The 22,456-nt window shown below is 46.5% G+C and overlaps 1 protein-coding gene across 2 annotated transcripts; it reads right to left on the bottom strand.

Moving 5' to 3' along the window:
* Nucleotides 1-3,159: 3,159 nt before the first annotated feature.
* Nucleotides 3,160-22,229, bottom strand: pdgfab (platelet-derived growth factor alpha polypeptide b). Of its 2 annotated transcripts, XR_008830165.1 has the most exons (7): nucleotides 21,536-22,229; nucleotides 20,115-20,211; nucleotides 15,533-15,667; nucleotides 14,107-14,297; nucleotides 5,579-5,705; nucleotides 4,867-4,991; nucleotides 3,160-4,264 (listed from the first exon to the last, which is right to left on the bottom strand). XR_008830165.1 is itself a non-coding variant. In XM_056401994.1 (6 exons), the coding sequence occupies exons 1-6, from the start codon at nucleotides 21,596-21,598 to the stop codon at nucleotides 4,251-4,253; spliced, it is 627 nt and encodes a 208-aa protein (XP_056257969.1). In that variant the 5' UTR covers nucleotides 21,599-22,226; the 3' UTR covers nucleotides 3,160-4,250. The 2 variants fall into 2 exon arrangements, 1 of the variants encoding a protein (XP_056257969.1); XM_056401994.1 differs by lacking the exon at nucleotides 4,867-4,991 and having other exon boundaries at nucleotides 21,536-22,226.
* Nucleotides 22,230-22,456: the final 227 nt, after the last annotated feature.

The following is a 22,456-nucleotide window of genomic DNA, read 5'->3' as shown; positions in this document are numbered from 1 at the left end:
TGAGCGTGTCCGTGTGAGTTTGTGGGGGGGGGGGGGGGGGGGGGGGGGGGGGCAGAAGGAGGATGAGGGGTGTAGCGGGGGCAGGATACGAAGATGTGAGAGAGACATGGACAAAGACATGCATTCATGGCTTTGGCCCCAGACAAACTTGGCTGTCGCCATCTTCAAAGGCCACCTCTGCCTTTCCTCAAAACCCAGAAGCCACAGGTTGGGGCAGAGAGGAGAAACATAACAGGGCAACATGGAGGGAAAGAGGAAAGGGGGAGGGAAGAGAGGGGTGTAAGTAATGAAGCAAAGGTTACAAGATCTGTAATCTGGGAAGGAAATAGTCAAGGCTGATTTTGAGGGATTCGAGGCTGTGAACGAACAGCTTCTGTCGATTAGATCAGGTTCTGTAAGTTTTATATAATATTTTATTTGAAAATTTATTTACACTGGAAATACCGGGGGATGATTAAAGCTTTAAAATGCATCCGCCACTTTGCACCACCAGCAACATCCCCCTATGACCCCTGAACCCTGAACTCTGACCCTGCACATTGTAGGTAGTCAGTAGACAGTTTGCCCTCTGCAAGAGCCCAAAATTCCAGTGGTCCATGTTTCACACCGGGAGACCTCCTTCATATTGTTCAGCTGCACACACACTCGCATTTACACACTTACACTCACACACACACACACACACACACACACACACACACAGCCCATTCAGCAGCCCTCTTCACACCTTGTCTTCCCCCTCATCCCCCTCTGGCATTGTTTATGAAAGCATGTCCACTTAGTGCTGCCCTGTCTGCTCCCACTTGCTGTGGTGCCGATTACCCACATCCTGAGTCCACTTCTTATTCTTTCTTTCCATATCCTATTCTTATTCGTTTCTATCCCCCATTCTTCCTTCTTTCTATACATTTGTCCCTCTCTATACACCTCCTTGCACTCTTACTCCTCAGGGTATTCTCAGCCCTCTCTCCCTCTCTCCCTCTCTCCATCCTCCTACTTCATCTTTCCCCACCATGACACATTGCTCTCTTTTTCCTGCATGGTGAATACACTGCACACGCTATACTGACTCCTCAATCCTCACTTTTATGAATGAAGCAGTGCATGTCAGATAAAAACAATAAAATCAATCAAGCCTTCTTCTCTTCCTTTTATCTTTACTTGATTCACTTTATCCCCTGGTCCACTGGCTTGCAGAGCTGCTGTCTCTCTGATCCTTTCTCTCTTTCATGTTTTGCCTTTCTTTATCTGGCTCCCTCCTAAGGTAATAAGCTGGGTGTATGGCCGGGGAGTGTGGAGGAGAGGGACTTTCATGTCCCTTAGCCCTAGGATTAGGGTGAGCTGCTCGGGGAAAAGTAATAAAGCCCCCAGCACCTACCGTCTAGCTGTCGGTGGATCCTGGAATAAAGCCCAGCTCTTGCTCAACCTGCAAGCCTGGAAAAGCTGACATTTCCTGTATACACCACCACCCTCACATCCAGCTTCTGTTTTGCCTCCTGCAGCAGCACCAACACAGGGACTCCACCCTTTTAAGATCACTATAGACCACTTAAGATAATCTATGTATGTTCTGCATTTTGCATATTATACACTTATTTAGGCTAAACTTGCTAGAAATTCTGTTCCTAGTGAAGGAGGTATATTTTTTCTGATACAGGGTGGTCCCTCAAACCTCCACGGTTCTTATCCTCTTTCCTCTGCTACTCTGTTTAGCTTCATATTTCTCATGTGCATCATTTTTGCATAGAAATGTATTCTTAAATAGCATCCTTGAAACACAACATAAACAAATTATAGGACTCAACATCCAGTGAACAATTTCAATAGCAGAAATATATTTATTGTTGAAAACATAAATATATAAATTATGATTATTGCTGTATTTATCCAATGGAGGCCCAAAAGAGAAGTAGTAAAGGCTTAGTGATAGTGTAATGGCATTGTCTTTAAGCGTGGTCCCTGGTTCACTGAGAGCACTATCTTACAGTGATGTAATTGTGAATGTGAACAGTGATGAAACATCAGCCTTATAAATATAGCACCAGTTAACTGATGGTTAGTTAATTCACAGGTGGACTGTGTGTGTGTGTGTGTGTGTGTGTGTGTGTGTGTGTGTATGTGTGTCTGTGTGTGCGCGTGTGCGTGTGTATGTGTGTGTGTGTGTGTGTGTGTGTGTGTGTGTGTGTGCGTAAGGTCTGATGTTCACAGCTCAGCAGCAGCTGATAAAGCCATGTTTCGGTCAAGCCTTTCTCTCGACTCTCACTCGACTCGCCTCACAGTGACTCACTCTTTCGCCTTTGACCGTTCAAAAAAATCTCCTTTCAAACTTCCTCTTTTGAACACAGGGTGGAAGACGAGTGTTGTTTTTGCACCATGTTGGCCTGGTTACACATTCATCACTGTTACAGGAACTGGTAAGGAAGTAACTGTTTGTTCCATCGGGGGCACAGGTTTTCAGGCCACCTCCGAGCACCCACCATCATCTGTCCTGATGGTATGTGGCTGTATGAGGTGTGAGTCCCCTTCAAAAAGGTGGAGCGATCAGAGATTTGTTCTCCTGTCAACGGAGGAGTAAAAACATGGCTAAACAAGGAGCCCATTCATGCACTTGTCGATTTACTTTGCTCGCTCATTCACTCTTTGAGGTGGACTTTGCTCTTTGCAGGAACAGTGTGTGTGTTTGTGAAGTAGACAGGGCGGACATCTTCCTTATCAACGTTACAGTGATATGGATGAAAAATAGCATCATGTAGCAGAGAAATCGTGTGTGTGAGCACACACGCGCACACACACTCCCTGTCTATCCCGCCTCGCACATGCGTGCTTGCACACTAGAGTTGCTCTAGCATTTTTGTGTGCTTATGTGAATGGCATGCACACACTCTAATATGCTAATATACGTTTGTGTGAAACATCACTTCTTACGTAAAGGATTCGGCAGTGCTTATCATGGCTGTAGAATAAGCGACAGTATAGCCACTCAATATGAAGTTGCCATGTTTGAGCCAGTCTGTCCCACCTTTTCACAGCTCTGATGCACACACACTGCAGCTTTTTTTCCCCTCGCCGATTCCACCCCCTGGCCATGTTTTTGCATCTTTTCCACTGGATTAAATACAGGCATTCAACCACAACAAAAGAATTAAACATAATTCCTGCTTGGATATAAGTAAGCATAATATATTTCATAACAAAAATAAAGCATCTTCCTGTACTGACTCTCACATCTCCTCCTTGCACATATATTCAAACCATTTACAAGACTTGACATCATTCAGATATACTGTAATATAATAAGAAACATGGATGACAAGAATAACAATGACTAAAAAAATGACATTGAGATCGTGATACTGATGGTTACACAGAACCGGACCACACAGGACTCTTTCATGTCTCCAAAATCATAAAAACACCTTTTCTGTTCTTTCTTTCTTTTGTATTGGAAAAGACAGAAAGCAAACGTCCACATGTATAAATAGTTTGTAAGTAGCCGTGCATCCTTTTCAGACTGTACATAGCAGGTGGGCAAAGTCACAGACCACTAGGGGTCTCAGAGAAGAATACCTCAGAACAAACGTCCAAAAACTCAAAATGTTTGATGCTCCATAGAGTCTTTTGAAAAAAACAAACAAACAAAAAAAAAAACACCTCCACAACTCCAGCGCTTTCCATTGTTTTCCTATATCTCTCTTTCTTTCTTCCTGTGTATGCAAGAGTCATTTAAACAGGGCAGGGCACTTTTATGTTGCCCAGCAGGAGGTCATCCACCGCTGCTTTTCGAGTTTGAGCACCAGATTCCCACGAAAGCTTGATCCAACCGTTTCATAGCCGTTTCTGTTGTGCGTCATGTTCAAACAAAGTCTGTCAAAATGTTCAACACAAATCCTTTTCATCATCTCCCCTTCGGCCTCTTTCTTCCCTGCTCAAGCTCCACAGCATATTTCTCTTCACTTCTTAATCAGCGACAGGGTTCAGTTGTCTGGGTAGGTGGCGTACCACAGAGGAAGTCAACATCACTGGTTTTTGTTTTGTTTTGGGTTTTTTTTTTTTAGGAAAAAAAGCACCTTTGGCATCTTATTCATTTTTGTCTGTTGCCTATTTTTCAGTCTCTTGTCTGTACAGAATTGTTTTGTTTTTTTCCAAACGAAGGTTGCATGGCGGTGGGGAAGAGGACAGAGCAGGTCTCCTGTTGGTAACATCCTCTACTTAGGTCCCTCCCATGCTGGAGTCCCTTGTTCTGATTGGTCTCACCTCACGTCCACTGTGGGAGGAAGCAAAAGCTTGGATTAGTGCCACAATTTTACAAACACAAAAAAATTAAATGAATAAAAATGACATTTTTGCATTTTGTGCCCAATTGCCTCAATTTGTTCATGCATTACAAACAAGCTGACAGAACACACGCAATACCCACAATGTTCTGATTCATGTTTCTCCAGATTTTGAAGACAGTGACCTTTATGGTCCAAAATTAAAAAAAAAAAAAAAAAAAACACTCTCTCTTTTAGTGACAGGCAGAGATGAGAGAGGATAAATATTGTTGATGACAGAGATGGAGAGAAAAGGGTGCCTTTTAAGCAGACATACAGTGGGTGTTGTCTTACTGTATAACACAACAAAAACAGTGCGCACAATCTTAACACAGTGGTACAAAGCAGGTGTATGCAGTGTGCATGCTCAGCAAGCCAGACAATCAACATGCAGCATTGGGGCACAGAGCATAGTACTCTTTAGCCTTCCCTCTCCTCACACTGATTGGCGGTGATGTGATTGGTGACAGTGATTTGTCAGGCCCTCTTTGCCCCCTGATAGGGCCAGTGCAGTGCCAAAAGGTGAGAGGACGCCGTGGTGCTAAAGTCCTACCTGTTCCCTTCACAGCTCTCCAGTGGACTTTGGGTAATGAGTGCAACTTTATTATGTCGCCAATAAATCCTTGCTGGGCCTTAGCTTTTTAGGTTTCCTTTTTTTAGCTTTAGCCCTACGGTGGCCTGAAAACACAAAGTCGGGTAGGGTGGATAGGAAGGAAGGTTAAAAGCAAGAAGCAGGGTTTATGATACAGAGAGAGGCACAACAGCCCTGGGACAGAAGCAGAGAGTGCAAAGATATGACACACTATAAATACTTGAGATGCCTTATCAGCACACATCACAGCACTTATCTGCTCCCAGGAAAAGAAAAGCTTCAGATCAAGGCACTGCTGGATTTACCTGCTGTCATGCCAAGCAGCCTTTAGACACCCTCCCTTAACACACAGCCTCGCATACACTTTCACACACATACACACACATCCTCGTCTAACAAGGCACAAACACACAAGCTTTACAGTTTTGCAATAGTGGGCCACCTCACAGGTGTGTCTGTCTGTTTGGAAGCAATGATAGGAAAAAGGTCATCCAGTGCAAAGCCAAAGAAGGAAGCCAAAGAAGGAAGGCAGGAAAAGCGAGACGATGCATGATGACGCAGGGATGAGGGCGGGACTCAACCTCAGAGTGATTTCTCTGCAAGAAAGCAATGCTGGGACAATATTTGGGATAATGTAACAATGATGGACAATGAATCCGAGGGTCACCCTTACCTGTTTCTGCGTCTGAGTGCTCCACCACATGATGTTGTGACGTGCACACACACTCCAGGTGGTCTTCTAACCGCACAAAGACCTCTTTCAGCTTGGGTCTCCTCCTCACATACTCCACCTTGGCCACCTGAGGAGAGGAAGAGAGAAAAGGTTAGCTCCAGAGCCAGATCCAGCTCCATCATTACTCTTCGCCGAGAGTGTGTCATCGATGAATGCGCACACTCTTTGCCTATCCGCTAGCATCAAGAGGCGTAGCACTGTGACTGATGACTCTTTCATAAACCGATTCATGAAAAAAAAAAGAAAATAACGCCAGCCGTCGCTTTGCTTTGCTATGTTTGAAGTGTGATGGCAGCATTCCTCAGAGGTTGATGCATTGGGTTCCGCTTGCTGTGTGCTCTATGGGCTGTTGATCAGGTGTGTAAATACTGAATGGAGTGTATGACCCTGTCCAAGCAAACTCAAACAATGGGAGAGGAGAAATGGGGGGGGGGAGGGGAGAACAGTGTACGCCCTAACGCCTAGGGATGGTTTACTCTGGCGGGAGAAGAGAGGCCGCCCCCCACACACACACACACACACACCTCCTGCTCCAGGCCTGGAGCATCCACATCCAGACAGACACACACCTAAACTCCCTCTCCTTGCCCTGACATGTAGGCAGGTTTTAAACCACATTAATATTTCTCTATTTCTCCATGGGTTAAGGAAAGTGTTGTTTAACATGTGCATGCATGAAATACAGTTTACATGGTCTAATCTAAGCAGCAGAACCCCAGAAAGCTGCTCTTCCAATCTAACAAACACAAGAGCAAGGCAGGAATTCCTACCCTTCAGTCCAGCTAACACCCTCTCAGTTTAACACAACAGGACTGACCTCCACTTCCCACCCAACAGCTAGTAATGAAAAAAAAAAGAACCCAATCCTCCGAGAGTTATGAATAGGCTATGTTGATTAAAGCTTAGATGAAAGCTGAACAGAGGAGGTTGCGTGGAGGTTATGATGGTCTTGTTGTGTAATTCAGGGGAGGTGGCCACATGCTTTTCCCTCTCTGATCTGAGTGCCAAGGGCAGGTAACCTCCCCATCCACCACTGAGGGGCCTGGGGGCCACATGGAAACAATATCCCCTGCTTCACCTGGTCACTGCACAAGAGAGGATATTGGCTGACAATCTCTGAACGCTCTCTGGCGTTATGAGCAACATGGTTTTTGCAGTCGGCATGCGGCTCACACGTGCACGGACGGAGAGGCCAAAACTGATGAGAGGCTTTCTTCCTCTATCCTGTGATGGCAAACCGCCAAGGCTGACTCTCAGTGCTGACTTAGTCATTCAGACAAACGAACATACCAACATACCATAACATACCAAGCCGCTCCTTTGCAACAGTTTCTTTCCATGGAGAGAAGAGAGAGAAAAAGAAGAGAGGGAGTGAAAAGAGGGTAAGCAAGCAGAGGAAGTATGCGGCGAGCAAACAGAGGACAATGGTGTCTGGGTTAGCGGTGGTGTGTTTGCTGTTATCGGGGCCTGACAGAGAGAAAGGGCCAGAGCAACGAAGAACTGGGAGCAGGAAGGTGGACCATCCCTCTCATTACGGTGCGTGTGTGTGTATGTGTGTGTGTGTGTGCAAACAGAGGGGTTATTTAAGGAAGGGGGAGGAGGGACTGACCATGATCATGACTAGCATTAAATGACATTCATGTGTTACCTATTAACATTCAGTTTCTGGGTTACCCACCAGGGATATTTATTACACTAACACTGAGAGGATAGATAGAGAAGTTTTTCAAAGGTTTATTGTTATCTACCAAGAGTGCAGACAGTATCACAGGATGACATGAACTTCCCAGAAAACCGCTGCTAATAGTTAATCACATTATCTGAAAAAAAAAACAGGGTGGGAGGGCGCGAGAGCGAGAGAGAGAGAGAGCAAGAGAGAGAGAGAGAGAGAGAGGAAAAAGAAATGAAAGATACAGCTGTCTCTGTGGACGGCTCTGCTGCCGTTGGTTACGGGAATCTCAGAGATGATTTTTTTTTTTGGGGGGGGGTGTTCAGAAGTAGCCAGCGGGAAGCCAAAGGAGTCAGCCATGTCTGACACTTAGCTACAACTGAGGCTGATCCTAACACACACACACGAACCCAAATTCTCCTTGCCAAACAAACAACTATTGACAGGAGGATAAAGCGATGGGCCCCCTTGATGAGAGGCCCAGCAGTGGGCTTGTCTCCTTGCCCCTCACACAGCATGGTTAAAAACACCTCCCTGCAGGGGTTACTACGCCCATAAAAGCACTCACACTTTCATATTTGTCTGTGAACATGTATAACTGTGCTTTATAACACTTCTTAGTCACCCTCTGCTCTGCCCACTTTGTCAACACTCTCTCTTTCTGTCTTGTTTCCTGTTTCTTGTGTTATGGGAAAGTGTTGACGTTGGAGGAATGGCGATCTTCACTCCTACAATTTTTTAACTTTATAACCATATTAAATTTCCCTTTCATCCACTTTCAGCCACTTCTTCACTTCTGTACAAAGAACACCAGCTTCCTATCCAGAGTCAATGACTTCCCACATAAAACATACATCAGAAAGAGACCCCCATGCTACAACGAGGGGGCCCCACTCTCTCTTTGTATAAATCAAACCTCTCTAAACTCCCTCGAAAGCCGGGGCCCTGAGAAAGAGTCCCCCGAGCGGCTGTGGAATGATATCCGAGCCAGAGGGTTGGGGTGAGGCAGGGGGCTCTGGGAAGTGCACCCCCCTCGGTTTGTCCTCAGTGTCTCCATGGCCCTCCGTGTGAAGCCGATTGTCCCGTTTGGGTTAATTGGGAATTCCCTGCGCACGAAGCACTGATGAGAGCATGATGGAGGGGAAAGTTTTACTACGGCCTTCCAAGGAAAACACAACAGGGATGTGGATGTGCGCCGCAGGCCATCGTGAACTGGAACAGTGACAGAATCGAGCAAAAATAAATTAAAAAAATGTATGTGTGTGTGTGTGTTTGGAGAATGGAGGGGTGGAAGGTGCCGGGGCGGGGTGGCAATTCATCTGATGGGAGGGAAATTAAGCAAGGGAGAGGGAGACACTCGGAGCTTGTTCCCTGGAAAAAAAAAAAAAAAACTCTTGTTGAGATGCTACAACTGTGTGGAAAGTTCTGAGGAGATGGAATGTGAAGAAGCTTTCTGGATCTTCATCTGTCTTCTGAAATCAAAGACAGAAAAAAAAATGACACCCAGAAGACAGACAGGAAGAGAGCAAACCACAGAAGACGCAGACTGAACATCAGACAAAGACAGCCCAGACAACCTGCTGCTGCCCTCTGCTTCAACCCTCCCACATCCCACAAACACACACTCAGGGCGGTGTGTGGAAGAGGTTATCACAGGCGGTGTGTGGAGAGGAGAGGAAGCGAGGAGAGCATTTGTCACGTCGCTCACATGGCTTGCGATGCCAAAATGGCACCTTGTGGCACAAAACTCTCTCCCCACCCATCTCCATCTCTCTCTCTCTCTCTCTCACACACACACACACACACACACACACACACACACGTACACACACATTACTGTATCACCAGATGTGAATATCTATATGCCCCTGACTGCATCGTGTGCTGTGTTTCCCTACTCCTCAGAGATCGAACGAACCTTTGCGCAATATCAAATATCAAAGATCAAAGAATCCAAACATGTGTAATCTTTCCATTTATTTCTTCCCTCCTTCCCGTGTCTGCAGAGAACAACAGAATTGCAGATGAGAAAGACATTACTGCGCACTTAAAAGAGTCAAGATTTTAATGAGAGAGCAAAAAAAAGACAGGCAGAGACTGACAGAGGGGTAAAATTAGAGAGTGGGAGATGGCTCTGTTGCAGGAGAGAGACAGAAGGAGTGAGGAGGGAGGGAAGAACTATTTTCACATAACAGGCAATCAGACTCCAAGACCAAAGACTGACCACTGAAGTCAGTGGGGAAGAGCGAAAGGGAGGACAGGAGAGGAGGAGTGAAGGAAAATACAGAGCTGAAGTAAAATATGATTAAAATACGGCTGCTACTTTTCTAACTCGAGCTGATGCATTCCAGCTGGTGCAGCAGTAGCCAAACTCTTCTGGCTTGGTTGTGACGCTCCCATGGTCTCTGACCTGCCCCACAACCCCTGCTGTGCACATCACACACACATTAATACACACACATTAATACACACACACACACACACACACACACACACACAAACTCCTTCACCCTTCTTCATATAGTAAAAGAGCTGTGTGAATCAAAGGGAAAATAATTCACAGCTGCAAGGGACTTCAAACAGGGAGGCCCCTCATTCCCATCTGCCCCCCCCTCCCCCAAACGTAATCCACAGGACCCCTCAGACGATCATAAATCATGCTCACTGTATCACCGTCACACTGTCTTTTATTTATGAAACACCCCGTAAGTCAGGGTCCCACACAACCGCAGGGCTACAGCTACTGCTTCCCCCAACACCCGGATCTGACCCACTGTCGCTTAGGTAACTGTCACCGTGTGTGTGAGTGTGTGTGTGTGTGTGTGTGTGTGTGTGTGTGTGTGTAGGGGTCGGGGCCAGGGCCAGCGCAGAGAGATGTGTGGACCCCCACACTCAGCACTGTGGCTATATCCGCCCGGCCGCTGTCAGCCTCCACTTTGATCCAGCAGCCATCAACACTTCATTACTCTGCCGCCCGTCTTCCTCTTGCTGCCGCTTCACACAAATGGCCTTGTCCCTGTGCTGCGGTGGGGGAGTTTACATAGCATAGCATGGAGCGCACGCTCGCTCTCTCTCTCTGACCCACACACACACACACACACACACACACACACACACACACACACACACAAACGATCTCCTTCTTGGGTTTACACAGATGTGCACTGACGACCCGCTCCGACCTCTGCAAAACACTTATGCTTCATCAAAAGTCCCCGGCTACTAAACCAAACCAAATGAGAGAAACTGATCTCTATTGTCTGCAAATTGCCACACTGATCAAATTATGGGACCTCATGACAGTTGTAGCGACTGCCTGAACAAAAAGAAAAGTGACGAGACTGACAGGATTTTAAAAATAGAGTGAAAATCCAATAATAAAAATGTCATCAAAGCAGAAAATACTGTAATTTAGCTATTTCTAATGTACTTTCACTGTGTGGGTCCTTGACGTAGGAAGAGGGCCCAATTTACTGTCAACTGTATTTTCATACAACAGCACGAAAAAAGTTTTGGATTACCTGAGTTATCTCACTTGTACCTCAAACTGAATCACAAATATCACATGTACTGACTGTATCTGCTAATGTGTGAATGAGGAAGAGGAAGATGTAGTGCAGAAGCCTTAAGAGTTAATGAGTTAGAGGATGAGTAAACGGCTCCATTCTTTGCCCGTGTCATGGCCTGTTTACTCAGCCCCATTGGAAGAACAAACAGAGAGGCATTTACATTCACACACACGGACTCACACACATAAGTTTACACGAAGACTAATGTGCAAAAGAATGCACATCGAGCTCACTATCTATTTCTCCTTCCGTCCCGCACACACGAGTTCGTCTAGCGAGACTTAGAGCTAAAAGCACTGAGATGACCACCGGACACGCTGGATGCAGCTGCAGCAGACAGAGAGACAGACATGCAGGAGAAGAGCAGGGGGAATACAGCAGAAATATGAGAGAAGGGATGAAATAGTGAGGATCAGAGGAGAGGAGATGGACAAAGAGAGCGACAAAGAGTTTGCCTCATGCCAGTGACACACAGTATTAACTCTTATTCTTTTTCATTACATCTGTTTCCTGCCATATCTACACTGTAACAACTCTATGAACACTATCACCCAATAACACTGAAAAATAGGCAAAATGTTCTGCCAACCTTAAAGCGAAACGAGACGAAATGTGAAGGAATCACTTTGTTGGAAAAGAAAGAGAGCCAAGATGCTGAGACAGAGACAGGGGGAGGGAATATGGTGTCATTGAAAGTGCAAAAGGAGGTGGGGGTGAAGGAGGAGTCAAAGGATTGCTGGGATGATAGTCTGAATACATAAAAACATTTGCTCATTAAGAATTCAGTTTGCCTCTCTCCTCTGTCTGTTTCTTTGTCCAACTCTGCCTCTCTCACTTCGTCTCAGGAATGAATACAGAACCATCTTTAAATAGCTGAAAAGGCGCATGTCTCTACACCGCTCTCATTTACTTGTTTTATTTTCCATGCCAGGGCACGCAGAAAACGCTATTTAATGCAACCTACTTGTGCACAAATTAAGTTTCAGTGATGCTTCAAAGTGCAAAATAGGCTCAATAAAAACGCAAATGCATGAGAGGAGGGGAAAGGTAGAATCTTCTCCTCCCTCAGGCTAGTCCTATTTAAAGTTGGCTTTTTTTTATTACCCTGCTACTGAACAGGACAGGCTTGTACAATAAAGGGCCTGCACAGACCCGTTCTCTTCTTTGGGTCCATAGCATGAAAAAGGAAACAGGAGGAGAAAGAGAAGAGAGGGAATAAATAAATAAAGGTGCATTTGGACAAATGCATAGTGGCATGAGGTGGAAAGAAACACAGTGAATGTGTTCTTTTCCCATCCTTGGCCAGGAGAAGGAAAACAAGTCAGGCCAAGGGTAGACAGGCAACATTTTTAGCTTTCTAATAAATGGAGGGAGAAGCACAAACTGAACCCCTATTCAGACTAACTGCTGAGAGGAGAGACAGAAAAAAAAACTTGGCATGAGACAATGTTTCTCACACACAATGTGGTGAATGTCTCCTGACCGGAGCGAGCCCTGAGGGATGACCTTTCCAGGGATACAACGCCTCTCGGCCCCCTTCGCCCCGCGGCTGGAACCACATGGAAAAACGGCCCCCGTGAAACCCTGCACACCACACCCGAAAGTCCCTCGCCAGTCTGTGTGCTCATTTTGTCCTCAGTGTCGTGAGGGGGACACGGACAAAGTTGCATGGATCTCGGCATTCCAGGAATAGCTGAATCAAGCCTTGAAAGAGTCTCATCCGCCATCGTCAGTGTCTCTCCATCCATCCTGGTCACTGTGATCACACACAGAGCTGCTATTGAGGATGACAGACACCGACTGTCTGGCAGACGGAGAGACAGACGAGCTTGCGTGCAGACTGACGGACACACTGGGTTGTGCTGTATATCAGAGCTTGACTCTCTTACCGCACTATGAGTCAGCATTTCTGACCATAAACCCTGGGCCCTGGATGCGAAGCCCTGTGCCCCACAATGGTCGTCTTGTCGGTACAGCCTTACTGTCTCTTCTCTGCGACTAAAAGAGGAGGTCAGAGAGAGTGTCCTCCTGTCCATACTGAAATCTCCCTGACCCGTGCCAGCGTGCCAAGGGGAAGGAGGCAGCAGGCAGGGTTGGTATGGGGTTGGTATTTGTTTTATTACTCTGCTGGTCTATCAAGGCGGCATCTTTAAAGCCCTGCAAGCAATGTCCCGGTGCCCATGGCCAAGCAAGCTCACAATGATTAAAGAGCAGAGACAACAGAGCGCATAGATAGACTCAAAGAGAAACACAAACACAGTCGGAGTGTTCCAGGCCATCCTGTTTATCCCCCAGTTGTCTTTTACTCTTACAGAACAGAGCACATAACTCCCATACCTCCAAACAGAGCGGTGCACTGGCTAACAGGCTGTAGTGTAAATACAGCAGAAATATGACTGGGCTCCAGCCACGGTGTCTCCTCTGATCCTGAACAGAAGGACATGTTTTCGAGCTGCCGATGCCAAAGAGCTTCTGAGAACAGTGCAACCCCCTCTCTCTTTTCACCTCTTCTCCTCCGGGCTCCCTGCTTCCAGAGAAGACAAAGGGCCAAACAAAAACAGACCGGAGGAATGGCTGCGCAGTGACCAGTGACATTCAGACACTGTCAAGATACAGGAGACTGTCTCTCTTTCCCGCTCATTCTGTCTTATATCTGGCAGGACCATCCCTCTCTGGTCGAGCCATCAACAGATGTCTTGGCTGAAGGTACCAAAAACCCTCTCTCCCCGTGCTCTTTCTCCTTCTCTTCCTCCCCTCCCGCTGTCCTGGCACGGCCACCCTGGCCTCTTGCCAAACACGGGACAGAGTGATGAGGAGCGAGGCTGGTGATCCGATGAAAGGGAAGGTGTGAGGGGAGGGGGCCACAGAGGGTATGTGGCCACTATTTGAGAACTGCTCAAGGAGTCTCAGAGGACAGGGGTAGAGTGAAACGAAGAGGAGCTGTAAAGGAAAGAGGGAGTGATGTAGGAAAGAAGTGTGAAGGAAGGAAGGTTAATCCAACCTCGCCTTCCATGTGATTTACTTACCTGAGTGAGAGGGAAAGTGGTGATTTGTGCGTGAGGGTGGGTGTGTTTGTGGAATAAATAAAGTGGCCATGATATATTGTGTGTTGCAGTAATGATTCTGAGAGAGTGTGTGTGGATACAGGCGTGCCTTTTAGCACGTCAGCCAGCTCACAGACAGCCTATACTGTAGGTGTGCGTGGGCTTGTTTGTGTGTGTGTGTCTTACCTTAACGGTGCGGTGGTGCTTGCGGGAAGGGTGACAGCGCATGTTGCTGGTGTTGCAGCAGCCCGTGCAGCGCTTCACCTCCACACATGGCGGCCATATCAGGAAGTTGGCAGACGTGGGATCCACCTGGCTCCTGGGGATCTCGTAGATCACCGTCCGCGTCTTGCACACCGCCGGGACCGCCTCCTCGACTGCAATGAGAGAGGGAGGAGTTGAGTTAATGCGTTTGGTCTGCATGAGCGTCCAGTGACACATTTTCTGAATGCAAGCACATGCTGATGTATTGTTGTAATCCGTCCTTTTCACTCCCAGCTGCTTCTTGCATTCCTTCACTGCTCATTATTTGATGACTCACTTGATGTGTGAGCTGTTCGCCTTACCTCAGATCACACCCAACCTGCTTTAAGGCTGTTAAGAAGACATGCTTTCCAAAAAGCTGATCTCATATCAGCTAAGGAGCTTTGGGATCAAGTCGGAGAGAAAGAAAGAGTCTGCTCTTTTGTTCAGAGCCCTCACTGGGGTTAATGCAGCGTGACTAGGCCAGAAAACCTTTATGACCACCGGTGGGAAATCTAATAATGGCCTTTGACCCCGTTGGCTATGGTGAAAAGAGGAAGGCAGTAAGCATTCATTTCAGATTTAATGCTCTGACAGGCACTCAAACCTAAAGATGTGACAGAGAGTGTACAGTAAGATATCATTATGTCGTAAAGATGATATGTGCATCATGAGGGTTTTTGTGGACAGCTGCCTAAACGGTATACTGTATCAGTAACTCATGATACAGCACACAACCATGAAATACAACCAGCCACCTCATCCTGCGTTGCTTTAAATGCTGCGCTGCTGGGAGAGACGTGAAGAGCATGCAGCCAGTCTTAACACACAGACTGCACACTACATGGTATTCTCCACGCCTCGATCAGATATCGTACCGCGTGGCGTTTTATGAAGAAATCTGACTGAGAGCCCAGGCGAGCTGCAACTTGAACCCTGAATGCCTGGAATTTCCACGCTCAAGGATATATTTCTCTCCTGACGCGTGTGTCTTAGATCTCCGAGCCTCTGGCCAATTAGAAGGCTTCATGTCAGACGTCCTCCTCAACCTCACACATCAGACCCGTTTCTCATGATTCCTTGATTGCCATAAATACTGGGTAGATGTGTTCATTAGAGTTCCTTTTATCCACCAAAAAGCCATATAAAAGCCACTAACTATTAGCTTTGTTTGAAATTAGTGTAAAGCTATCGGTTTCATCTCCTGGGAACTCATATGTCAGGGGTGATACTTAAGATAGAGGTTATTTTTAGGGCAGTATGACACTGTAACAAGTTGTGCCAAGTTATGATGTATATAGTGCTAAATGTAATCATGATGCAACCTCCGAGCTGCACAGTGAAGCATGTAGTATTCATTCTGTCTTACCGATACTCCTCTTGCGTCGACTGTGGAGCTGCGAGCTCTTCAGGTCATTGTAGTGACCGTGATGACGGGAGTAGTTCTTATGGTGGTTGTGGTGTTTGTGGTGCTTGGGCTCCTCGATAACATCGTTTCCCGTACCTCGTCAAAACAGAAGGCAGCCATGTTAATAGTGTCTCACAGAGAAGAAGCAAAACACAAACACAGAAAGCTTATTCAACCAATAAAAGCAGCTATGAGTCTCTAACCGCTGCTGCAACTTTCACAGTGTCGGATGACTGTGGTGGGTGGCTGGCCAGCCGCCCCAGAAGGCTGCATGGGATCCACTATTGATGTTTTATTTTACCCCTTCCACAACAAACAAAGAGTCGGTTAGTCACACGACCATAATGAGATGGTAACTCCCTATTGGGCTCTTGTGCTGTATGTAACACATGCTTTGATTCCCTGAAGGGCTTAGGGTTCCCCTCAACATATTCTGACTGGCAGGCGACTGCCGATGATGTCACAAAGTGAGCTAAACGGTCCAGAGTACACAGGGTACGGGCAGGAGGCGCAGCTTTTACACAGACCTCTGTGTAATTGCAAAGCTTTGTGTGTCATCCTTACTCATTTGGCTGAACTTTCCCAGCAGGAATAAAGTATCTAGACGCAGGTGAGTCAGCATGTGCCTTCAAAAACAACCAGCTTTCACAGACTAAAGTGGTCATTTGACAGGTGGTACTCAGCTGCCATTATCCCTGCGCCTAATTAGTGGTTCTCTGTCTCTCATTTACCTGAAAATGTTTGCTTTTTCAATCATTCAGTGGCTTGGAAAAGTACATGTTTTGCCATGCTGGCTTCTTAAACCTCTCTAACTCCAGTCTAATATAGCCAGCTCAGCTTATTCACAGTCATGGTCATCTGATAAAGCTTGCTTGTTTTGGTCCCCACCCAGAATATGAAGAGGATTACAGACGAGTGCCAGAGCAGCAATAAAACGATAAAGCTTGTGCGCAGGCTACTGCCCTTTCGAAAAGAGCAGAGTCTGAGAGTGTTTGCTAAGTGGGTGGGTCTACCTGTCTGTAGGTACAGCATACCCACCCACCTGAAAGAACACAATCCTACACCTGTACAATTAACATAAACACACGCTCACAACTACGCAAACTCCTCTCATTATCCTCCTTTACATGCTAAAACCCAATGTACACCAGCAAGACAAAGCTTAGCCATAGGCAAACACATTCCACTCATCTAGCTACTTCGTGCTCTGACCAGAGTCATCTGAAGGGATTTTCTCTACCTATACCGACACATACACCTCTGGGATTGGTTGTTTATTTGCTTTTGGATGCCTTCATTTTCCAGGTCTGTCAGGTTTCAACCCCAACATCGTGCCCTCTGAGTGAGAGTTCAGGGAATTTCCTTCTAGCCTTTGGTGCTGTCAGTCAGTCAGACAGCCAGTGACCCAGAACCAAAGGGTCCACAGAAAGGAAGTGTTGACTGCAGCTGAGGTCTGGCGTCTGAGCTGTAAGTCTGTGAGGCAGTATACCCACAAACACACATGAACATACGGTACGAACGTCACACACACACCTACAATGTCTTCACTGTCGGGCGGACTCATTGTGACAGCTGGCTGATTTTCCTACCTAACAACCTTTTAACACTGCAGGTCACTGGGAGAACACCCACTGTGCTTTCTCAAACTCTACCTCACCTATCCTGCTCCTCATCGCCCCCCTGTCAGAAGAGGACAGGAGCGAAGGAGAGTGTCGCACCACTGGACACCCGGAGACAGTTTGTGTCAGAGCTGACAGTAGAAAGGGAAGCAGGACATAAAGAAGTCCTTTATAGACTTCAGGGTCCTTTTTCCAGCCCAATAAAAGGGACCTTTCTGTTGTTTTTTCTCTTCTTTACACTAAGAGGAAGAACAAGGAGGGTGAGCAGAGTGATCAGGCAAGAAGATGCAGGAAAAGCATGAGGTAAGACAAGAGAAATAAATAAGATAGGGAGTTAAAGAGAAAAGTAGAGACAGGAAAAGTAGAGTGAAGGGTTTTTCTCCTCTGTTGGTTCCAGATGACTGAGAAGTAATAACATGCCCGGAGCGTTGTCAAACTGAGACAAGAGAAAAGAGGACAGGAGACAGTCTCTGGCCATGAATCAGGCTTTCATGACTCGCAAATTACTCCCTCCATTAACCAAGGGCCTCGACTCCCTCCCTTTACGCCTCCTCCACTCTTTCTTTCCCCCTCCACTTGTACAAATAGCCAACATGTTATTGACTTGTTGTAATAAGTGCCACCATAATTCTCTATCTGTCTCTCCTCCTTGTTTCTTTGTTGTCAACAGTTGCATGGCTGAGTTGACAAAGTATAAATTTAGGTCATACGGTCCTCCCTACAGCTGCAGAGGCAGGTTAGCAAACACTGTAACTCTGTGTTTAAGACACTGTAGGTAGATAGGAAGCGCTGCCAACTGTACAGGAGGTAAACTGTCCGCTTGTCAGAAACAAAGCAGATTGCACAACCACTTGCAGCATTTCTGAGTGAAGCATAGCAGGAACACAGCCTCCAGAATCCTCCGGCTCCGTCCTCCACCTCCGCCCCATGCTGAGAGTCAGGTTCCCTTTTCTGTCAAAGTCTTTCACTGGGAGAGATAAGAGCAGGCAGGCCGGGGGGCCGCCTAAGGAGGGAGACAGGGGTATAGAAGAGGAAAAGCGAGGAGAGGAGCACCTCAGGGGCCAGACAACCATCTGCAGACTTCAGCGGGGTCATCTCGTCTGTCAGTCAGAGCTGAAGACACCGTCCTCGCAAGACGTGTGCATATAGACAGAAAAACAACTCCAAGCCTTCACCAAGCGACGCAGCACTAAATGAAACACACAGCCGCTGGATAAGCCCTGCAGGCCTCCTCCTGTGTCCTGACACATCCGTCCTTACAGGCTGTATTATAAAATCATCTTTCCAGTGACAGAAATCTCAGATAATAACTACCAAGAGTAATGCAAAAAAAAAGAAAAAAAAGAAAAAAACTTAATCTCTGTCTAGATCAATAAAATCCTGAAAGAAAACACTTGACAACAACCTTTTAAGAGCTTCCAGGTACCAATGTGCTGCATGACCTAACAGACATAAACAAATATACCTTAGCCCTTCCTTTCTCCTTCCCTGGTTGACATGCTATGTCATGTACAGTTCAGCCTATACTGGTAGCTTTACTGTCCTGGCCATCCGCAACAAAAGCTCTGAAAATACCCCTCTGGCTGGCGTCAAAGGTCTTTTAATGGGCTGGCCAGGGCCGCCAAGCTGGCCCTCAGACAGATTTATGTCCTTGTAATAATAATCAGCCTACTACTGTTACCCTGCAAAACATTCCTCTGTTTGAAGAAAGACATGTTAATTCAATTATAAACACCTCTTCTCATGCTAGAGGCACTCTGGGGATCTATTCTGGGCTCAGTACAAAGTGGGGTGATCACTGATGCGGAGTCCAGGTTGATTTGATTGTGAATTAATAAATTAAACACGCTAATGACGTGGGGCTATTAGTCCTAATTGATACGTCCATCAGAAAAGCAATCATGCTATACAGAAGAATACTTGAGTGAAAGAGCAGTCCTAATGTTGCTTTGCTGAATATAAGTTTTGAGGTAACTAATGAGCTATGACCAGGGAGGTAGCTTACATCAGCTGGCACTGTTAAAACAAAAATTTTGTAATTACCTATCTCCATCAACAAATCCTTAGGGGAGAGCCCTGAATATGATATATGGCCAAAGTCTGTGTAAATAGAGATTCGTGTGAAGGCAAACAGCTTCTTCCAGTGCACCCCTGTAACTTAATCTACGACAGTCTGAGGCAGACCGGTCCCCCCCACCGCAGAAGAAGCAGCACCTCCAAGAACATGAAGCAGAAGAAACCCACCTGACCTTACAAGCCGCTCTCTCTGTTTACAGGGCGACATATGTGCCAGTCTGGTTGCTGTAAAGCCAGCTTACTGCAGCAACAGCAGCTGAAAGAATATGCGCAAATAAATGCCTGCCAGTGAAAGTCCACTTTTGTCACATGTGTACAGTAAACGCAGCTATCATGGTTACTGCTTTATCGTGCACGCCAGGGCTACACTTGGCAGCTCCCGTGGGTGCACAGATACCTCAGTGATGTCCTCTGCTGTTCTGAAGTCACAGGTGTTTTTAAACTCAGTTTCAGGAGCCATAACTTCACTGATTTCTCTGCTGAATAGAATTAGCAGAATGTGCCAAAAACAACAGGTATTCATCTGTTTGTTCACTAAGTCACCTAAACCTGCAGGAAAAACCTGTCCCTCAAATATCTCCCTCTCTCTGCTGTTAGAGTGTAGCCCTGAATCACGACAGCATATTATCAGTGGTTTCTGTGATTAACTCCACAATACAGTGTAATTTTACAGCTAATAAAAGCAAACTGCGTATGTAATCATGGTGCAGCTGTTTTTAGTCCCACCCTTCCCGACGTGTTGTCACATCAACAATAGCAGCCTCACATGTACACAATGTAAGGGCTGCAAACAGGATTCAAAATGTTACTCAGGTCTGTTGAGAAAAGTATCAAGAGGCAGAATTTACCTACGGAGTCAATCTCCAGTAGCCGCTGGAGGTCGCTGATGCTGTGGATTTCACTGTGGGACAGTCTGTCTATCAGCTCCTGGGGAAACTCCACTTCCTTCAGGGGGCGAGGTGGGGGAGAAGGAGGTGGGGGAGATGGGGGGGGGGTAAAGAAATCAAACAACAGAGGAAAGTTACAGATGTGTCAATTTACGTTTGTGTAATTGTTTATCTGTATAAATAAATTTGAGTTTAAACAACCACCAGGGAGTTTTGCAGCTATAGGCCTGTGTGCCAACTAGCAAGCAGGTCTGCCCCGTGGCCAGACATCCCCCCTCATACAAAAACGGTGACGCCGACCCCCCTTGGGAAATTATACAATTTAAGTGTTTAAGTTTGCAGGAGAGCAATTGCATGCGCATAGAATCACATTTTTGATTCAGATATTCTGGTTAGTTCAGCTCACATCATTCTAGAATTAGCGCTGTAAAATGAGTTAAATTGCCTGTAGCTGGCACGTAGGACAATAATTGCAGGAAACCCCTCATAAAAATTGAAATTGTGCCAGTATAAGTACTTATTTTGGTATCGATTGGGTGCCGAATTAAAGAGTAGATCCCAAGCAGCGCCAAAGTGCGTTGAATTATTGTTTTACTAATCTTGTTCCTCTGCGGATACGTGAAACAACATTAAACCGTTTGTTTTCTTAAGGAATTTGGAACTGTACTACGAATCGGGACGACCCGTGCCCGTGCGAACCCCACAGCTCGCCACACTCTGCACTTGTTGCGGTGCTTCAAGCGCCTCAAGTTGAGCAAACCGTGCAGCGTTACAGTGACAGCGGCTATTTATATCGCCCGGAGCGGTTCCCATGAAAGCGCTTAGCACAACCAAAAAGTTTGCCCAGTTGGTTTCAATCTACAAACTGATTTGGCACAAAATACTGAAATAACTGCGATATGAGTCCAAGTGCAGCCGCGGTGTTGGTTCTCGAAAGCGCGCAGTCACTGCCCCTCATGGTAACTGGAGCTGATGTGCTGTGTGTTCATTCTGGCAAAATGAATTCAAACATTCAAACTGTTCTTAAAATAGCCCCCTAGTCTAAACTGCCCTGTTTGTTTTCTTTAAAAAAACAGTTTGGATAGGTTATAGGCTAGTTTAAATAAAAAAGAGAATGGCTTTAAATTAACTTATGTAGGCTACGTGCTTATAATCTTATCTACTAGACTAATTACAGGCTTTAAATCAAAGCTATGCTCTGTAGTTTCTTTTCTCTGGGCATCAAGTTGAGTGTGGCTGTTGGAGATATGCGCGCTCTGCGGGACCTTTGCACCCTCGGGAATAAAAAAAAACAGCACCACTGTCTATGACACGGAGCCAGGGGGGCACAGTCTGTCCGGGCCCGCACCTCCCTGTCTGTGTGGCGTCCCGGTTAACTTTACCTCAGCAGTGGCCAGCAGCAGGTACGCCGTCCACAGCAGGAAGTAACAAAGAGCGGCTCTCATCTCCCTTTAATTTAGAATGAACCCCAAACAAGAAAAATGTGCTCTTCTGTAGGAGCCCCAGAGTCGCTCCTGGCCCCAGAGGATCCACAACCATCCCCTCCGGGGGGAGAGAAACCGGGGTGTCAGAGCTGCTCAGCGGGCTCGGTGAAACTCCGTGCTGCACTTGCTTGGAAGTGTGAAAAGCTGAAGAGGCTTGAAGTTGACTCTTGTTATTCACATTGGACTGCGTCCTCTTGAACAAGCTCTGCGCAGCAGCTCGACATAGCTCCTCAGGCGCAAGTGTGACAATCCCAAGAGACAAGTCTGACACGCATTGCACTTGTCCTTCACCCTTTAACAAATAGGCTTCAAACTTCAGCCCAGTTCACTTTGATATCAAAAAACAAATAAAAAAAAAAGCAGCTCCCCTTCTTTTGGACAATGTTAGAATTAGACAGTACTTAAGACGCACGACTATTTTTCTTTGATTGTATTTAATAGTCCTAAAAGAATATAATCCAAACGAACAGATCCTCTCAGAAAATCACAAGGGAGAAAGTTGTCCGTGTTGTGCTATCCAGAGCCTGTCTTGCAGCAGTCTGCACAGCTCCTTGACTGTGTAGGACTCTGAAGTGAATGGAGTCAGAGCGCTTCTGAGCCGCTGGATATAGAGAGCCAGCAGCTCCGTGCCCGTTGCGCCTCCCCTCGCGTTTCGGTGATCGTGCATCTATTCAGCTGAGGGGAGCTGGTTGGTTGGTTGGATGACTTAAGACTCAAGAGCATGTCCCCGTCCCCCACCCCCACCCTCAGCCGGTGTGTGTGTGTGTGTGTGTGTGTGTGTGTGTGTGTGTGTGTGTGTGTGTGTGTGTATGTGCCCTT

The sequence above is a fragment of the Seriola aureovittata genome, chromosome 17 (assembly GCF_021018895.1).
Source record: "Seriola aureovittata isolate HTS-2021-v1 ecotype China chromosome 17, ASM2101889v1, whole genome shotgun sequence".
Lineage (NCBI taxonomy): Eukaryota > Metazoa > Chordata > Actinopteri > Carangiformes > Carangidae > Seriola > Seriola aureovittata.
Note: the sequence above shows the minus strand (reverse complement) of the source record. Positions and strands in the feature narration are given on the sequence as shown.

Bases quoted from the DNA above. Each gene is read 5' to 3' on its own strand.
- pdgfab (XM_056401994.1), bottom strand. From the start codon at position 21,598: ATGAGAGCCGCTCTTTGTTACTTCCTGCTGTGGACGGCGTACCTGCTG. The intron at 15,668-20,114 runs GTAAATTCTGCC...TGTTTTGACGAG, and splicing joins ACTGGAGATTGACTCCGTAG to GTACGGGAAACGATGTTATC. The intron at 14,298-15,532 runs GTAAGACAGAAT...CTCTCATTGCAG, and splicing joins TCGACGCAAGAGGAGTATCG to TCGAGGAGGCGGTCCCGGCG.